This window comes from Marmota monax, unplaced genomic scaffold (genome assembly GCF_021218885.2).
Source record: "Marmota monax isolate L192 unplaced genomic scaffold, Marmota_monax_Labrador192_F-V1.1 WCK01_AAM20220418_F8-fsc00110, whole genome shotgun sequence".
NCBI lineage: Eukaryota > Metazoa > Chordata > Mammalia > Rodentia > Sciuridae > Marmota > Marmota monax.
In genome coordinates, this window is record NW_026694633.1 from 4,972,162 (window position 1) to 4,984,780 (window position 12,619).

Below are 12,619 nucleotides of genomic sequence, written 5' to 3' on the forward strand. Positions count from 1 at the left end.
AAGACAAAAACAAAATTATTCAAGCTAAATATTTTAAGCTTATATCTGAAGGTCAAAAATTTTTTAAAAGACCTTTCATTGGAGGATATTAGTTAATTAGTTGAGACTGTGGCCAAACCATCTGTGGGTATTATGCAATTTTCAAAATATGCAATTCTTGAATAGCATTTATAGTCTTGTGTATTTCTAAACATAGAAACCTCCTTCTCATGGAAAAATACTAACCACCAATCTGTGATAAAAATTTCTTCTTTCGCCTCTTCCATTGCATTTGCCACATCTTCAAAATATCCTTTGGCATTAACATACCTGAAAGACAAGTTTTTGTCCCATTTTTGGCATTACACAACAAGACAATATGATAAAGTAAAACAAGATGCACTGCCTAGATTCTCTACATCACTACCAGCTTATTTTGTGTAAACGGAAAAAGAGGAGTAAAAATACAACACTCTGAGCCAGGTGTGGTGACACATGCCTATAATCCCAGTGGCTTGGTACACTGAGGCAGGATGATCGTTGAGTTCAAAGTTAGCCTCAGCAAAAAAGAGGTGCTAAGGAACTCAATGGGACCCTTTCTCTAAATAAAATACAAAAGAGGGTTGGGGATGTGGCTCGGTGGCCGAGTGCCCCTGAGTTCAAAACCCGCCCCTGCAACTGGAAGGGCAATGAGTAGATGACACCCAATTGACCTGACTCTTCTCTGCTTGAAGAGCAACAGATTAATTGAGCTTCATTATCATATGGGTTTGGTTAATTATCCTGTCGAACACCCACATGGTTTTCCTGAGAAACCTAAAAACTGACCGGAATCCAATCCATGAATAGAAATTAGAGTAACCATGACTTTATTTAAAAGAAATCTCTGTTAAGTAAATGCTTTTTCCTAAATTATGGTTAATGACTTCCATTTCCATCACTAAGAAAATGTATGAAGTTAGTTTTAAAAATCAAACTTATAAATCTAATGCTAGTTAACTACACTGAAAAATCTTCAAAACCGGGAAGCTAACCTATGATCAGGTAGTCCTACAAGGGCCTTAGCAAGAAAGAATTTCGTAAAATACAATTTATAATTTCTGTTTACAGTTTAGAGGCCTTGCCATAGGATATGGATCAGAACTGAGGGAGTTTAGAAACTTGACTCCAGGTGAATTTAGATCACTATATGATTAGATGCTGTGAATACCTTGAAAGCCCAGGAGCAAAAGTATCTTACCATTTAGCTAAAGTGTTGTCCTGGACGGCAGCATATGACCCAAATCGGTGATCTTTGAGAAAGTTGGTGCCATGTTTCTGGATGAATTCTTCTATAGCTCCTCCCCACCACCGAGCATGTCTGTAGCTGTTGCATTTTAAAATAAGCGTCCTTTCAAGAAAAGCAAAATGTGGGAAAGAACGATCACTCTTGTGTTCTACACACTTAAAGATTAAACACTCCATGTTTTATCTGGAAATGTAGCAAACATGAATGGAAACATTTAGACAGAGAACATTAAAAAACAGGCTTCTAAAAAATTTTGGTACAATTTTCAAAGTACTTATTCACTTATTCACTCTTGCAAACATGTATTTTGCAAAATTCTACTTACAATAGATCCATAATTGTGCTAGGCTATGAAGAGGGTCATGAAAGAAGTGCCAAGTGAGTTTCTACATCTAAGTGTCAGTTAGAGAACTCTGTTGGTCCCTCTAGAGGGCATTTCCCTTTGTTACTGCCCAGTGTCCACTTCCTAAGGTTCTGGAAATACCATCCCAATTGCACTTGAGGAGAGTCATTCCTTCTCTTCGTTAAGTCCAAAGCTGAGAAAAATGGCATATTTCACTTCCTGATCCCTGAAACGGGTTTGGGCATGAAAGCATTAGTCAATTCCACCCAGTAAGAGGAAACCTGAGGACTTGCTCAGTAATGCCAGGAAGACACCCTTTCTCTTTGGATTTGATGTGAGCCTGGGAGGCAGCTATCTCGCCACCATGAGGAGACCAGTCTGAGAATGCAGCAGACCCACAGATGAGAGAGTGGAGAAAAGAAGGGAAAATGTGTCAATGACACAGTCTGAGTTTCAGAATCAGCCCCGCCTAAGGTGGCTGATGACTTCTCTCTGGTATAAGCCACTTTGCACTGGATTTTTCTGTCACAATGACTGAACTCTTCTAAGTGGTTACAGATTTATAACTGCTGAAAACAAATTCAGATTAGGTTGCAGAAAGGTTTTTTCAATGTCAATTGTTAGAACTGGGGACCGTTAAGTTATCCAAATTTGAAGTTCAAAGACAAACAAGATGTTTCTCTGTCATTGAAGCAGGAATCCAGCAACACACTGATACCAGAAGAGGACTGTGAGTGAGGAGCGTAAGTTAGCTCTTTGGATTTTTTTTTTTTGGGGGGGGGGTCATGAGAAGCAAGGAAGGTGTTGTTTATGGGCTCTAAAATAATTATTCAAAAGATTAGGGATGTATAAACTCCTCCCCTCCATTTGTCAGAGATGGATGCTGCCTTTGAAAGCCACTGGCCTTCAGAGTGGCTGATACTGCTGGGGGTGCAGACAGGGGAGGCGAGACGTGATGGAGCTGGGAGGAGGGAAACAACTCCATCAGGAGTGGCAAAGGAGCCACAGTGAGCTGCTGGGGGCAGGGCAGTGGGGCAGGGAAGATGCCTGGGCTTGGCCTATCACTCTACTAGTGCATGGAGCTGAAATGCCTCTGAAAACCTACTAAGGGAAAAGATGCTGTGGGAGAGGTAAGTGACGGGCAGAGGCCTTGTCATAGGATATGGATCAGAGCTGGGGGGGTCAAGGGGAGGAAGGAAGACAGCAAGCATTAGGAGGTGAGAAAGCAGAATGTGGGAAGGGTCGCCAAGGGAACTGCCTCCACAGAACCATGAAGGCTGTCCCCAGGAGGGGTTGACAATACAGGCAGAGAGATCAAGGGCCTGAGATCCTAAGTGGAAGAACCTGGGGGTATTTGACAAAATGACGAGGAGCACAGACACCAGGCAGGAGGCCAAGGAAATCTGGATTTGAATGAATTCCTTTGACATTGGTGCCTGAGGAAGTCAGGGTGGGAAATGAAGATGAGGAAGCTAATAAAGTAGCTGTTGCAGTGACCAATCAAAACTGTAGCCTGACTTCTGGAAAGTCATGGAAAAGAGGAACACAGTGCCAGGAGGAAGGGTGAATGGCAGCACCACAGCATTTTCAACAATCCTGAACATTCCCTTCTGAGAGACTAACAGGAAGTGCAGAGTCTTTATATATATATATATATATATATACACACACACACACACACGCACAAATGTACATTTGTGCACATATCTATTGGTACTTGTACAAAGAGAGAAAGAAATGTATATATATTGATATTCATGAGGGTGAACTATACAGACGCAGGTGGGTATATGTGTGTGCATATGTACAAATAATCATGTATATGCACATACATACGTATATCTGCGTGTCAATCACACATACAGGGTATAATTACGATCTTCCAGAAAGAAACACACATATCTGCACACATGTACTCACTAATAACAATCTATAATAAGTACATAACAGAAGTATTTTTTTCAAGTTATCTTTTCTTAAAAACTGTAAACAGAATTTCTATGAATGAAATCCCTTTTTACATGTTTTACTAACTATAGTGATTCATACAGTAAAACTTTTTTTTTTAAGTGTAAGCTATCACTCTTATTTGGTAATTGGTGAATTAGCTTAGAAGTAAATTTTGTTAAAATAGGCATATATCTACCCCTAGCATCACTTAGTCTGACTCTTACATGAATGATAAGGGGAGGGGAGGGAAGAGTAGAAATACTCAGATTAGATGAAGGGAAGGAAGGGGGGATGGGAATAGGAAAGACAGTAGAATGAATCGGATGTTACTATCCTATGTGCATATGTGATTACACACCATTGTGATTCTACATTATATATATAACCAGAAGAATGAGAAAATATACTCCATTTATGTATAATATGTCAAAATACATTCTACTATCATGTATAACTAATTAGAACAAATAAAAAATTTAATAAAGTTCATATGAAGAAAAAAATCATTTCATTTACTTCACATTGAGGATGAGTTCTAAATAACACATTTTATAAAATTTTTGTTTTTTACATTTTTTTGAGAGAAAAATTTGGCTTCTGAGTGTTTTTAAAATTTTTTTTTAAATTTTTGAACTTTCTACCTTGAAAGATTATCAATTCGAAGTCCATATTTTGTTTCCGTCTCTTTCTTCCCCACCTTGATTCTGAATTCTTTATCTACCAGCAGGACGAAGGCAATAGCTCCGCTGTCTGGCTTCATATACAGCAGGAAGGAGTCTTTCACTATTAACCACCTGTATGAAGGGAACAAGAACTTCAAAATTGTGTCGAATGACTGAAACAAAAAGCATAAATTATTATGACGAGTCTTAAGTATAAGATACTCTAAAAACTGTAGATAAAAATGTAGTTTTTTAGGTACTCTAAAAACTGTAGATGAGACTCTACTGATGCATAAAGTAAAACTTTTTTTTAAGTGTAAGCTATCACTCTTATTTGTTAATTGGTGAATTAGCTTTGTAGTAAATTTTATTAAATTTACTACTCCATGGGACAGGGGCATTTCTCAAAAGTATTTCCATTCAATTCAATATATATTGAACAGCTTCACAATGGAAAAGTAAGGTGTAAGCTGAGAATGAGGGTAGATGGGGAAACAGCACCAAGATAAATCAAGACATGGACGAGTGTTCTCCGAGGACCTTACTAGGCTCGTGGGGGCTACAAACTGTGATCATTCTAAGCCAAGTAGGACAGGGACTAGAAGGGAGAAGCAAAAGGGATGAGTTCAAAGAGGAGGAGTCTTCTGCCTGGCTGTGAAGAGCTGGTGTCTGCGTGAGGCCTGGAAGGGTCCCAACAGTAACATCCCAAAGAGGGTCCAGGTGCACCCCCGCCCCCATGCAGAGGGAAGAGGCAGCCACGTGTAAGGAAAGAGTGGGGAAAGCAGGCAAAGGCCACATCGAGGGAGGTCGGCTCATATAGCAGAGAGGTGGCACACGAAAGTGGATCTGAGCTTCCTGGTTTTTCCTGTTGAATGAATAAACTGAAAAAATAAAGGAGTCTCACCCAAACTTTGAGTGTTTCTCACTGAGGGAACCTAACATAAGACAACCAAACAATTTAAGGGTCATATTCTCCAGAACGATTTTCAGCAAGTGCAGCCCTTATACATTTTAGAAGAAATGTAAACGCCAAGGCCCTGATATCGAAGGTGACTCAGGGATTATGAAAGGACTGAGATCAGACGCGTAGCTGCCTGCTGATAAAATCTGGTTAAGGCTAAGAGAGTAGAGAGAGCGTGCATATTTGTGAAAGCTCCTCCTTGTGTTTGGCTTGTGATGCAAGCTAGAGTGCAGACACGTGACACAGGCCCAGCTGTCTGGCACTGGCATGCTATGTGGCTGATCAGGAAGGAGTCACAGGCTTTGGAAACCACAGCTGATGATCTGAGAACATCAAATGTCCCAGACTTGTGTCTTTGCCTGCCTGAAAGTCAAGGGTATCTAATTGACATCCGAGCCAACTCCAGCCAGAACTCCACACCAGGGACAGCAGTGTGGCATGACAGTGGGGTGGTCCACATCCAGATGCCACAAGCTCCAGCCATTAACAGTCAAAAACAAATCTGAGAAAGTCTCTCAAGGGTACAAGCTTGTGGCATAACCACCCTTCAAGGGCTACAAAACACACCTGCAGGGACAGGTCACCAGGTGCCACTGTGTGGGTGTGCCCTGCTTAGAGGTGCAGGTGCAGGCTGTGTCTTCCTGCAGGAATGGGGCAGTTTTTTCTAATTCACAGAGACCCTGCACAGACACAGCCCTGTTTAACAACAGAAATGAGATGGCTGTGTTTTGCTAGGGCCCTGCTCAACTCCAGTGGGTGAGTGGCATCCTGTATAAGCAGTGCCTCCCCTGCTCCTCCAAGTTGAGGTAGCCTGGAGATATGGAACTGTGGAGCACTGACAGCTGGATTTTGAAAACTGAATGCCAGTGGTTTCTGTTTTGACAATGATGAGTTATTCTCGACGGTCATCAGATGGGGTAAATTGCTTTTATTTAAAGTTCTTAATTATGTTCTTCATTGAAACTCCTCTGATTTCTCTTCCTTCCTTCCTTCCTTTCTTCCTTTTTCCTTTCTTTCTTGTCAATAGATTTTTTTTCTTTAATAGAAGAATGTGCATCAAGAAGTCTTCAGGCAAGGCAACCATCCTAACTAAATAGTGGTTGCGTGAACATTTCCCAGAGAATGAATAAGACCATTTAAATATTGTCACTGTCTAAAATATTAATTCTTGGTATAGTTTACAGTCTACCAGTGTAAATGTTAAATTCATTTTTTAACATCTATACATCTCTTGAGACATAATTTGAGATGAGAAATTTAATATGGAATCTACTATAAGGTACAGAGAATTTGCTCAATAAATGAGCTCTATGATAAGATGTTTCATACTGTGGAGGAAAAAAAATGCTTTCTCTGTTGCTCTTGTTTTTTTTTTTTCTTGTCCCTGAGATATGGTCATTTTGAGATCTGATTGAAAGTTTAACTGCCTTGTTTGCTTTATTTTGGTTTGTTGCTATAGAATAATTAAGAAAGTGATCCAGCCAGGCACTGTGGTACACACCTGTAATCCCAATGGCTTGGGAGGCTGAGGCAGGAGGATCATGAGTTCAAAGCCAGCCTCAGCAATTTAGGAGTCTCTAAGCAACTCAGTGAGACCCTGTCTCTACATAAAATATATATTTAAAAAAAGGGGGGGGGGGCTTGGGATGTGGCTCAGTGGTTAAGAACCTCTGAGTTGAATATCTAGTACAAAAAAAAAGTGATCCCAAATGCTTTCTGTGGATACATAAGAAAATAATTAAAAAGTTAAAAATGAATGTCACCTTTAAAAGTAACTCCCCTGCTTTAGACACCAATAAAATAGACTTCTACTGTGAGAAACTTTTCAAACTAATTTTGTCAGCTACTCTTTATCATCCATATATGATGTCTGATATTTTAAATCCCTCAAATATGGCTCAGGAAATATTAATATAGAACCAAGGCTTTAATCTTCACAGAAGGATTTACACAATTTAAAATGATGACACATTTCATTCCAGAGAGGATCATATCTTTTTTAGATTGTCCTGGTTGAAACATGATTTAATCTAAAGTTAAAAAAAGGAGGGTAGGGCACCCACATTTCTTATATATAACAAAATCTCTCCCTATCTGGTGGCTGCTGCTTCTCATAAAGGTCATAACTCAAATTCAACTCCTCGGGAGCCTTTCCTTGACTCCAGCAGCTAAAGCCACCCATTCTAATCCCCAAAACCCTCACTATCCCATTATCTCTATGGCCAACTAAATTTAAATCACTTACTTGGCTCATTGACGTCATCACTGCCTACTTTTCCCTCACACAGAGCCCCATGAGGGCGGCACCTTGGTTCCACAGTAGCTAGAAAACAACCTGGTATACACGAGGCCCTCCATAAGTGACTGCATGGAGCTGACCAAGGCCTTCTATTCCTTAAGTAGTTGCCTTAGTTGGTTTGCCTGAGAAGTGAGCTCTAAGGATATGTGTAGAGTAGCTTATGAGGGAGGTGGCACGAGGAAGCACCAATAGGGTAGGACCAGCCAAGAAGGGAGCCTGCAAGGTGTGTTGTCATATAATTTATCATGGGCAATCGGGCTCTGAGCCTGCCTGGCAGCTCTGGAAGACAGCATAGGGCAGCAGACAATCATCTCAACTGAGGGTGGAGAACTGATAGGAGTCAGGAGCAATCGAGGGAGCTGCTTGCACTTACAGTTCACTCTGCACACAGGCAAGAGGGTTCTGGAGCCCAGAGTTTGGGGGCAAAGAATCACCAGTGCTTAACGCCCACGCCCGCATGCAACACTATGGTAACCATATAGCCGCTGACCATATAGCACCTGGATTACCAAAGCACAGCACTGCCAGTAGGTGGTCACAAGGAATCTGCATGGGACCACAGTGGGCTGGGAAAGCTTATCCAGGAGAGTTTATTTGAAAGCAAATTCTTTTGCCAGTGTATTATTTCCCTCTTTATTTTAGTAAAAATGTTTTTTATAACAAAAAAGTTTCTATTTTATTCAGTGTAATCTTTCCTTGTAATCCTTATCATTTTTTCCATCCTTTCAAAGCTCAGAAAGTAAAAGCCCAACTTAATGATATTTTCTGTTGGTGTTGTTTTAAATAAATATGGTTGGAGGTAGGTCCCCATGTTACTTATAGATATTTTGAATATGCACATAGACATACGGTAACTCTACATTTAACAACGTGAAGAACTTTGCAAAGTACTGCACTGTTTCACATTTCCATCAGCCATGTTTAAGGGTCCCAATTTCTCTACATCTTCATCGTCATTTGTTATGATCCATCTTTTTTCATTAGAGCATTGTATTTTATTGTGGATTGGATATACATTTCTCTAATTACTAGAGATGGCCGAGCTTCTTTTCAGATACTTATTTTGACCATTTATACCTCTTCTTTGGCGGACCAGTTTTGGAGTCTTATATTAACTGGATTTTCTTGCCTTTTAATTAAATGTTTTGGGGTGCTGGCAATTGAACCCAGGGCGTCAGGCATGCCAGGTACATGATGCTCTACCACTGAGCTACACTCCCAGCCCCTCCACTGGGATTTTAGGCATAAAATTTATATACTCTGCCTATTAGTCTAATTTTGAATAGGATTTTTGAAATGGATGCTGGAATTTGAATTTTAAAATATAATAAAATTTGTTCTGCCATGACTTTAAAAGGATTTATATAAAGGAGTATATAAATACTCCCCAAACACCCAGTTTTTTAAAATAAACATACACACAAAACTCATCAGTCCTACCTTTTTGACCATCGGTAGCAGGCTCTTCCCTGACCACAGCAATTCAAACCCGGTATTCTGTGTCCCCCAGATCGCTTCATGATCATACCTTCTCTGAAAGAGACATCAAATTAATCCACCATCTTCAAACCTGGCTTGTTCAGCTTCCCAACTTGGGACTAAATAAATAGTCTCATTCCTCACATGATTTTCTTCCCCACTCTTTCCTCCTTCACCCTCAGCGTGCTAAGTGTCACACTGATAAGGCTGGGTACTCCAGCAGCTAGTCTTGAAAGCACCCCAGTCACATACACCTCTTTTGCACGTGGGGCCGTGCAGCTCTGTTGTGCACAGTGCAGAAGATTAGGCTTGCTGGCTCCTGGCTCTCAATGCTACATGTTCCCTCCAGTCACTATGACAACCTAAAAAAGACTCCAAGCATTTCTTCTTGGTCCCACTGCTGAGACTTGGCATGGGGAAGGGTGTTCACCCAGATTCCAGCACACTTCTGTGTCCCTCCACTCACAGTTCTAACAACGGAGCCACGCCAAAGGAAGTAGAACAAAGCCACTAGTTTTGGAAGTTGGTCTTATCTTGATTTTGAAAGATGTGACAAGAGGGGCTGGGGAGGTAGCTCAGAGGTAGAGTGCTTGCCTAGCATGCTCAAGGCCCTGGCTTTGATTCTCAATACCAAAAAAAAAAAGTGACAAGAGGAGCAATAACAATGTCTAAAAAACAAAAACAATTTTGAAACAATGACTGACAGGGCTTCTAACCAGAATTAAAACTTAAGCACTTTATATGACCAAGAGCTAATATTGTGAAGGAGAATAATGATTTTTCAATAGCCATCAACATGAGTGACTGTCAACTTTTGTAAGTGATTGGAAAAGGACCTTTTTTGTCTGTTTGAGTGCCTTCTCCCGCAGACCACCCTTGCTGTGGGTACTGAACACTCCCAATGCTGGGTTAGGAGGAAGCAGAGCTGTCAGCATATTAGGAAGATGGTAGAGCCATTGCTACCATCATCTACTGAAGGAGATGCTCTGCTTCATACAGCAGGTCCCCTCAGTTGGTCTTAGTCTACTGGGGAAACAAGCTGGCGGTAAACCCAGGGGCACTCCATCACTGCTGCCACAATGAATGTCACTGCACATCAGCTTTTCACACTTCTCTCTAAGCATCCAATGCTGGAACTCACAGGCCCTTTGGTCCCAAATCGCGGATGAAAGACAGCTGGCTTATGTCAAGGAATTCTGTCTGGAAAGAAGTGAAAAAAAAATACACTTTAGAAAGTTAAAGAACGGGGGAAGGAGAAAGAAGGAGGGATGGCAAGGGAGAAAGGAAGGAAGGAAGGAAGGAAGGAAGGAAATTCATTTCTGTTTACAAAAACACATTATTGGGTACCGCTATGGGAAAATGCTGTTTGGTACACTCTAAAGACTAGAGAGATGGATAATGATGGTATTGCCCTGAGAAAGCACTGATTAGAAGCACATAGCTAAAACACAACCATGAAAGACGATGTGGAGACCAAATGCTCAAGAAGGCCAAGGAAAGGGACTTCACTTCCAATATTGCTCTGTGTTCATTTTTGTTGTTGGAGGAGAAGGTTCTGTGGCATAGGGTTCACCCAATAATAAAAGAACATGTGAAGGCAGTGATGTGGGGCCAGATGCAGGAACAGGAGGAAGTGAGGGATGAAGGGGAAGAGAACAGAAGGAGCAGGAAGGAAACAGGATGCACAGCTGTCCTTAGTGAACGAGGTGAAGAAGAGTAAGAGGAAATCATGGCATGGCATGTTGCAGAGAAGTTAGGGAACATCAGGCCTAACAGGAAGAATTATTTTTGATGAGTCAAAAAGGAAGAGAATTTGAGGACCATCTTTATTGTAGAAATTAATAGATTAAAACCTATAAATGTTGTAATAACAACAGCCACACCTAACATGTACTGAAGACTTATTATGTGTTGGCATTGTGTTTGGCAGTTTTCACACGTTACCTCAAACCCCTCTGAAGGTAGTTACTATTTTCCCATTGCACAGAAGAGGAAAATGAGCAGGGGTAAGCTAAGGTTTTTTGCAAAGAATCAGACAGTAAATATTTTGGGCTTTGAGGGCCATAAAGTCTCTGTTGCAACTGCTCAACTCTGCCATGGTAGTAGGAAAGCAGGTATAAGTCACACATAAATAAACGTGTGTGGCTGTGTTGAATAAAACTTTTTTATGTAATTATAAAATATAACTTCACATGTCACAAAGTTTTATTCTTTAAATTTTTTCAACCACTTAAAACACAAAATTCTATTATTAGCTCACAGAACATAGAAAAACAGGCAGTGGGCTCTATTTGGCCCATGGGTTCTAGTTAGCCAACCCCTGGTTTAGGTAAATTGTCTAACATCCATAATTAACAAAGGATAGAATTGGTACCAAGTGAGACCAAATTCATCATCCTCAAAACTAAACTGCAAAAGCAAAATGTCATTCAACCTTTATATTGCTCAAATTAAGTACTTTGCATATTCTAGCTGGGTGAGAGCTACATACAAACATAGAAACAGAGAGTGAAAACCAAATTGATAGTATGTCATGCTTAACATGTGCAGGGGTTTTACAGTAATCCTTGAAACAACCAAAGTTAGAAATAGTGATATTCCCAATTTGCAGATTTGTTCTTTTTAAGCAGCCAACAGTAAGTCTAGATCTGCCAGTGGTCCTTAAACCATGCCAATAACAGTTCCACAGAAAAAAATATTCTCCCAGCATCAATCAGGAAGTACAGAGAAGGGAGATTAGACATAGAACAAAGTTCTGTGGGAAGAACCAGGCAGGTTTCACATGAAAGCAGTTATAGTTACAGAATAGGGGGAGGGGAGAGCACACCTGTCTAATGTGATATCACAGAGGAAGTGGCACTTGATCTAGGTTTGTAACTGGGATTTACCAAATGAAATACATAGTTTATATCTGTTTGGAAATGCTTAATATTAATATTATAAGAAAAAATTACAAATATTTTAGAATGGTAAATTCTTGTGAGATTCAATTAAATGTTTGTATTTCTTTCTTTTCTTGGGTTATTTGAAGAAAGTACATTTTTAAAATTAAAAAGGATTTACCTATCAGATTTAGTTATTGATTTTTTTTCACAGTATACAGATATTAGATGACAACTGAAAAATATGTTCAGAGTTTAATGAAAATTCAATAAATCTATGCATAAGTTGTAAAGACAAATTAAAAGCATTTAAATAACTTTTAAAAATCACAAAGTTAAACATTATTCTTCACATAATACTTTTTAAATAAGAATTTTAAAAGCCAAAGTCTTTAAATTTCATTTCTTATATAAAACCCAGTGATTCAGCACCATACATTTTTTATCTGATTTGTGAAAATACTTTCTAATTGGAAAATGTAGTAACCTATGTGGTTATTAGAAATGACATTCAGACTGTCAACCATAGAATACAAAATATTTTAAGACCCTAAGACATAACTTCTCATTTTATCTCTAGGATGATGCCAATCCTATTTTATATTTGAAGAAACTACTATAGATGTGTAAACTAACTTATGCACTTAGAACTGAATGGAAGAATAAGAACTAAAGAAAAAATCAAGGAAACCACTTGTCTAATTTCTAGATATTCTTATTTACATAGCTCTTATCATTTAATAATTGACAACAGAAATAATCTCTGAAAATAATTC

General features: G+C 39.6%; 1 protein-coding gene across 5 annotated transcripts in view; it reads right to left on the minus strand.

The window, feature by feature from the left end:
- Pld1 (phospholipase D1) overlaps nt 1–12,619 on the minus strand; it is a 213,554-nt gene that overhangs the window by 107,581 nt on the left and 93,354 nt on the right. For all 5 annotated transcript variants that reach the window (XM_046422926.2, XM_058572275.1, XM_058572277.1 and 2 more), the window contains 5 exons: nt 10,103–10,161; nt 8,923–9,015; nt 4,202–4,354; nt 1,220–1,369; nt 226–309 (listed from right to left, as the gene is read on the minus strand). In XM_046422926.2, the coding sequence (XP_046278882.1) occupies nt 226–309; nt 1,220–1,369; nt 4,202–4,354; nt 8,923–9,015; nt 10,103–10,161 (539 nt within the window). The remainder of the gene's footprint in view (nt 1–225; nt 310–1,219; nt 1,370–4,201; nt 4,355–8,922; nt 9,016–10,102; nt 10,162–12,619) is intronic.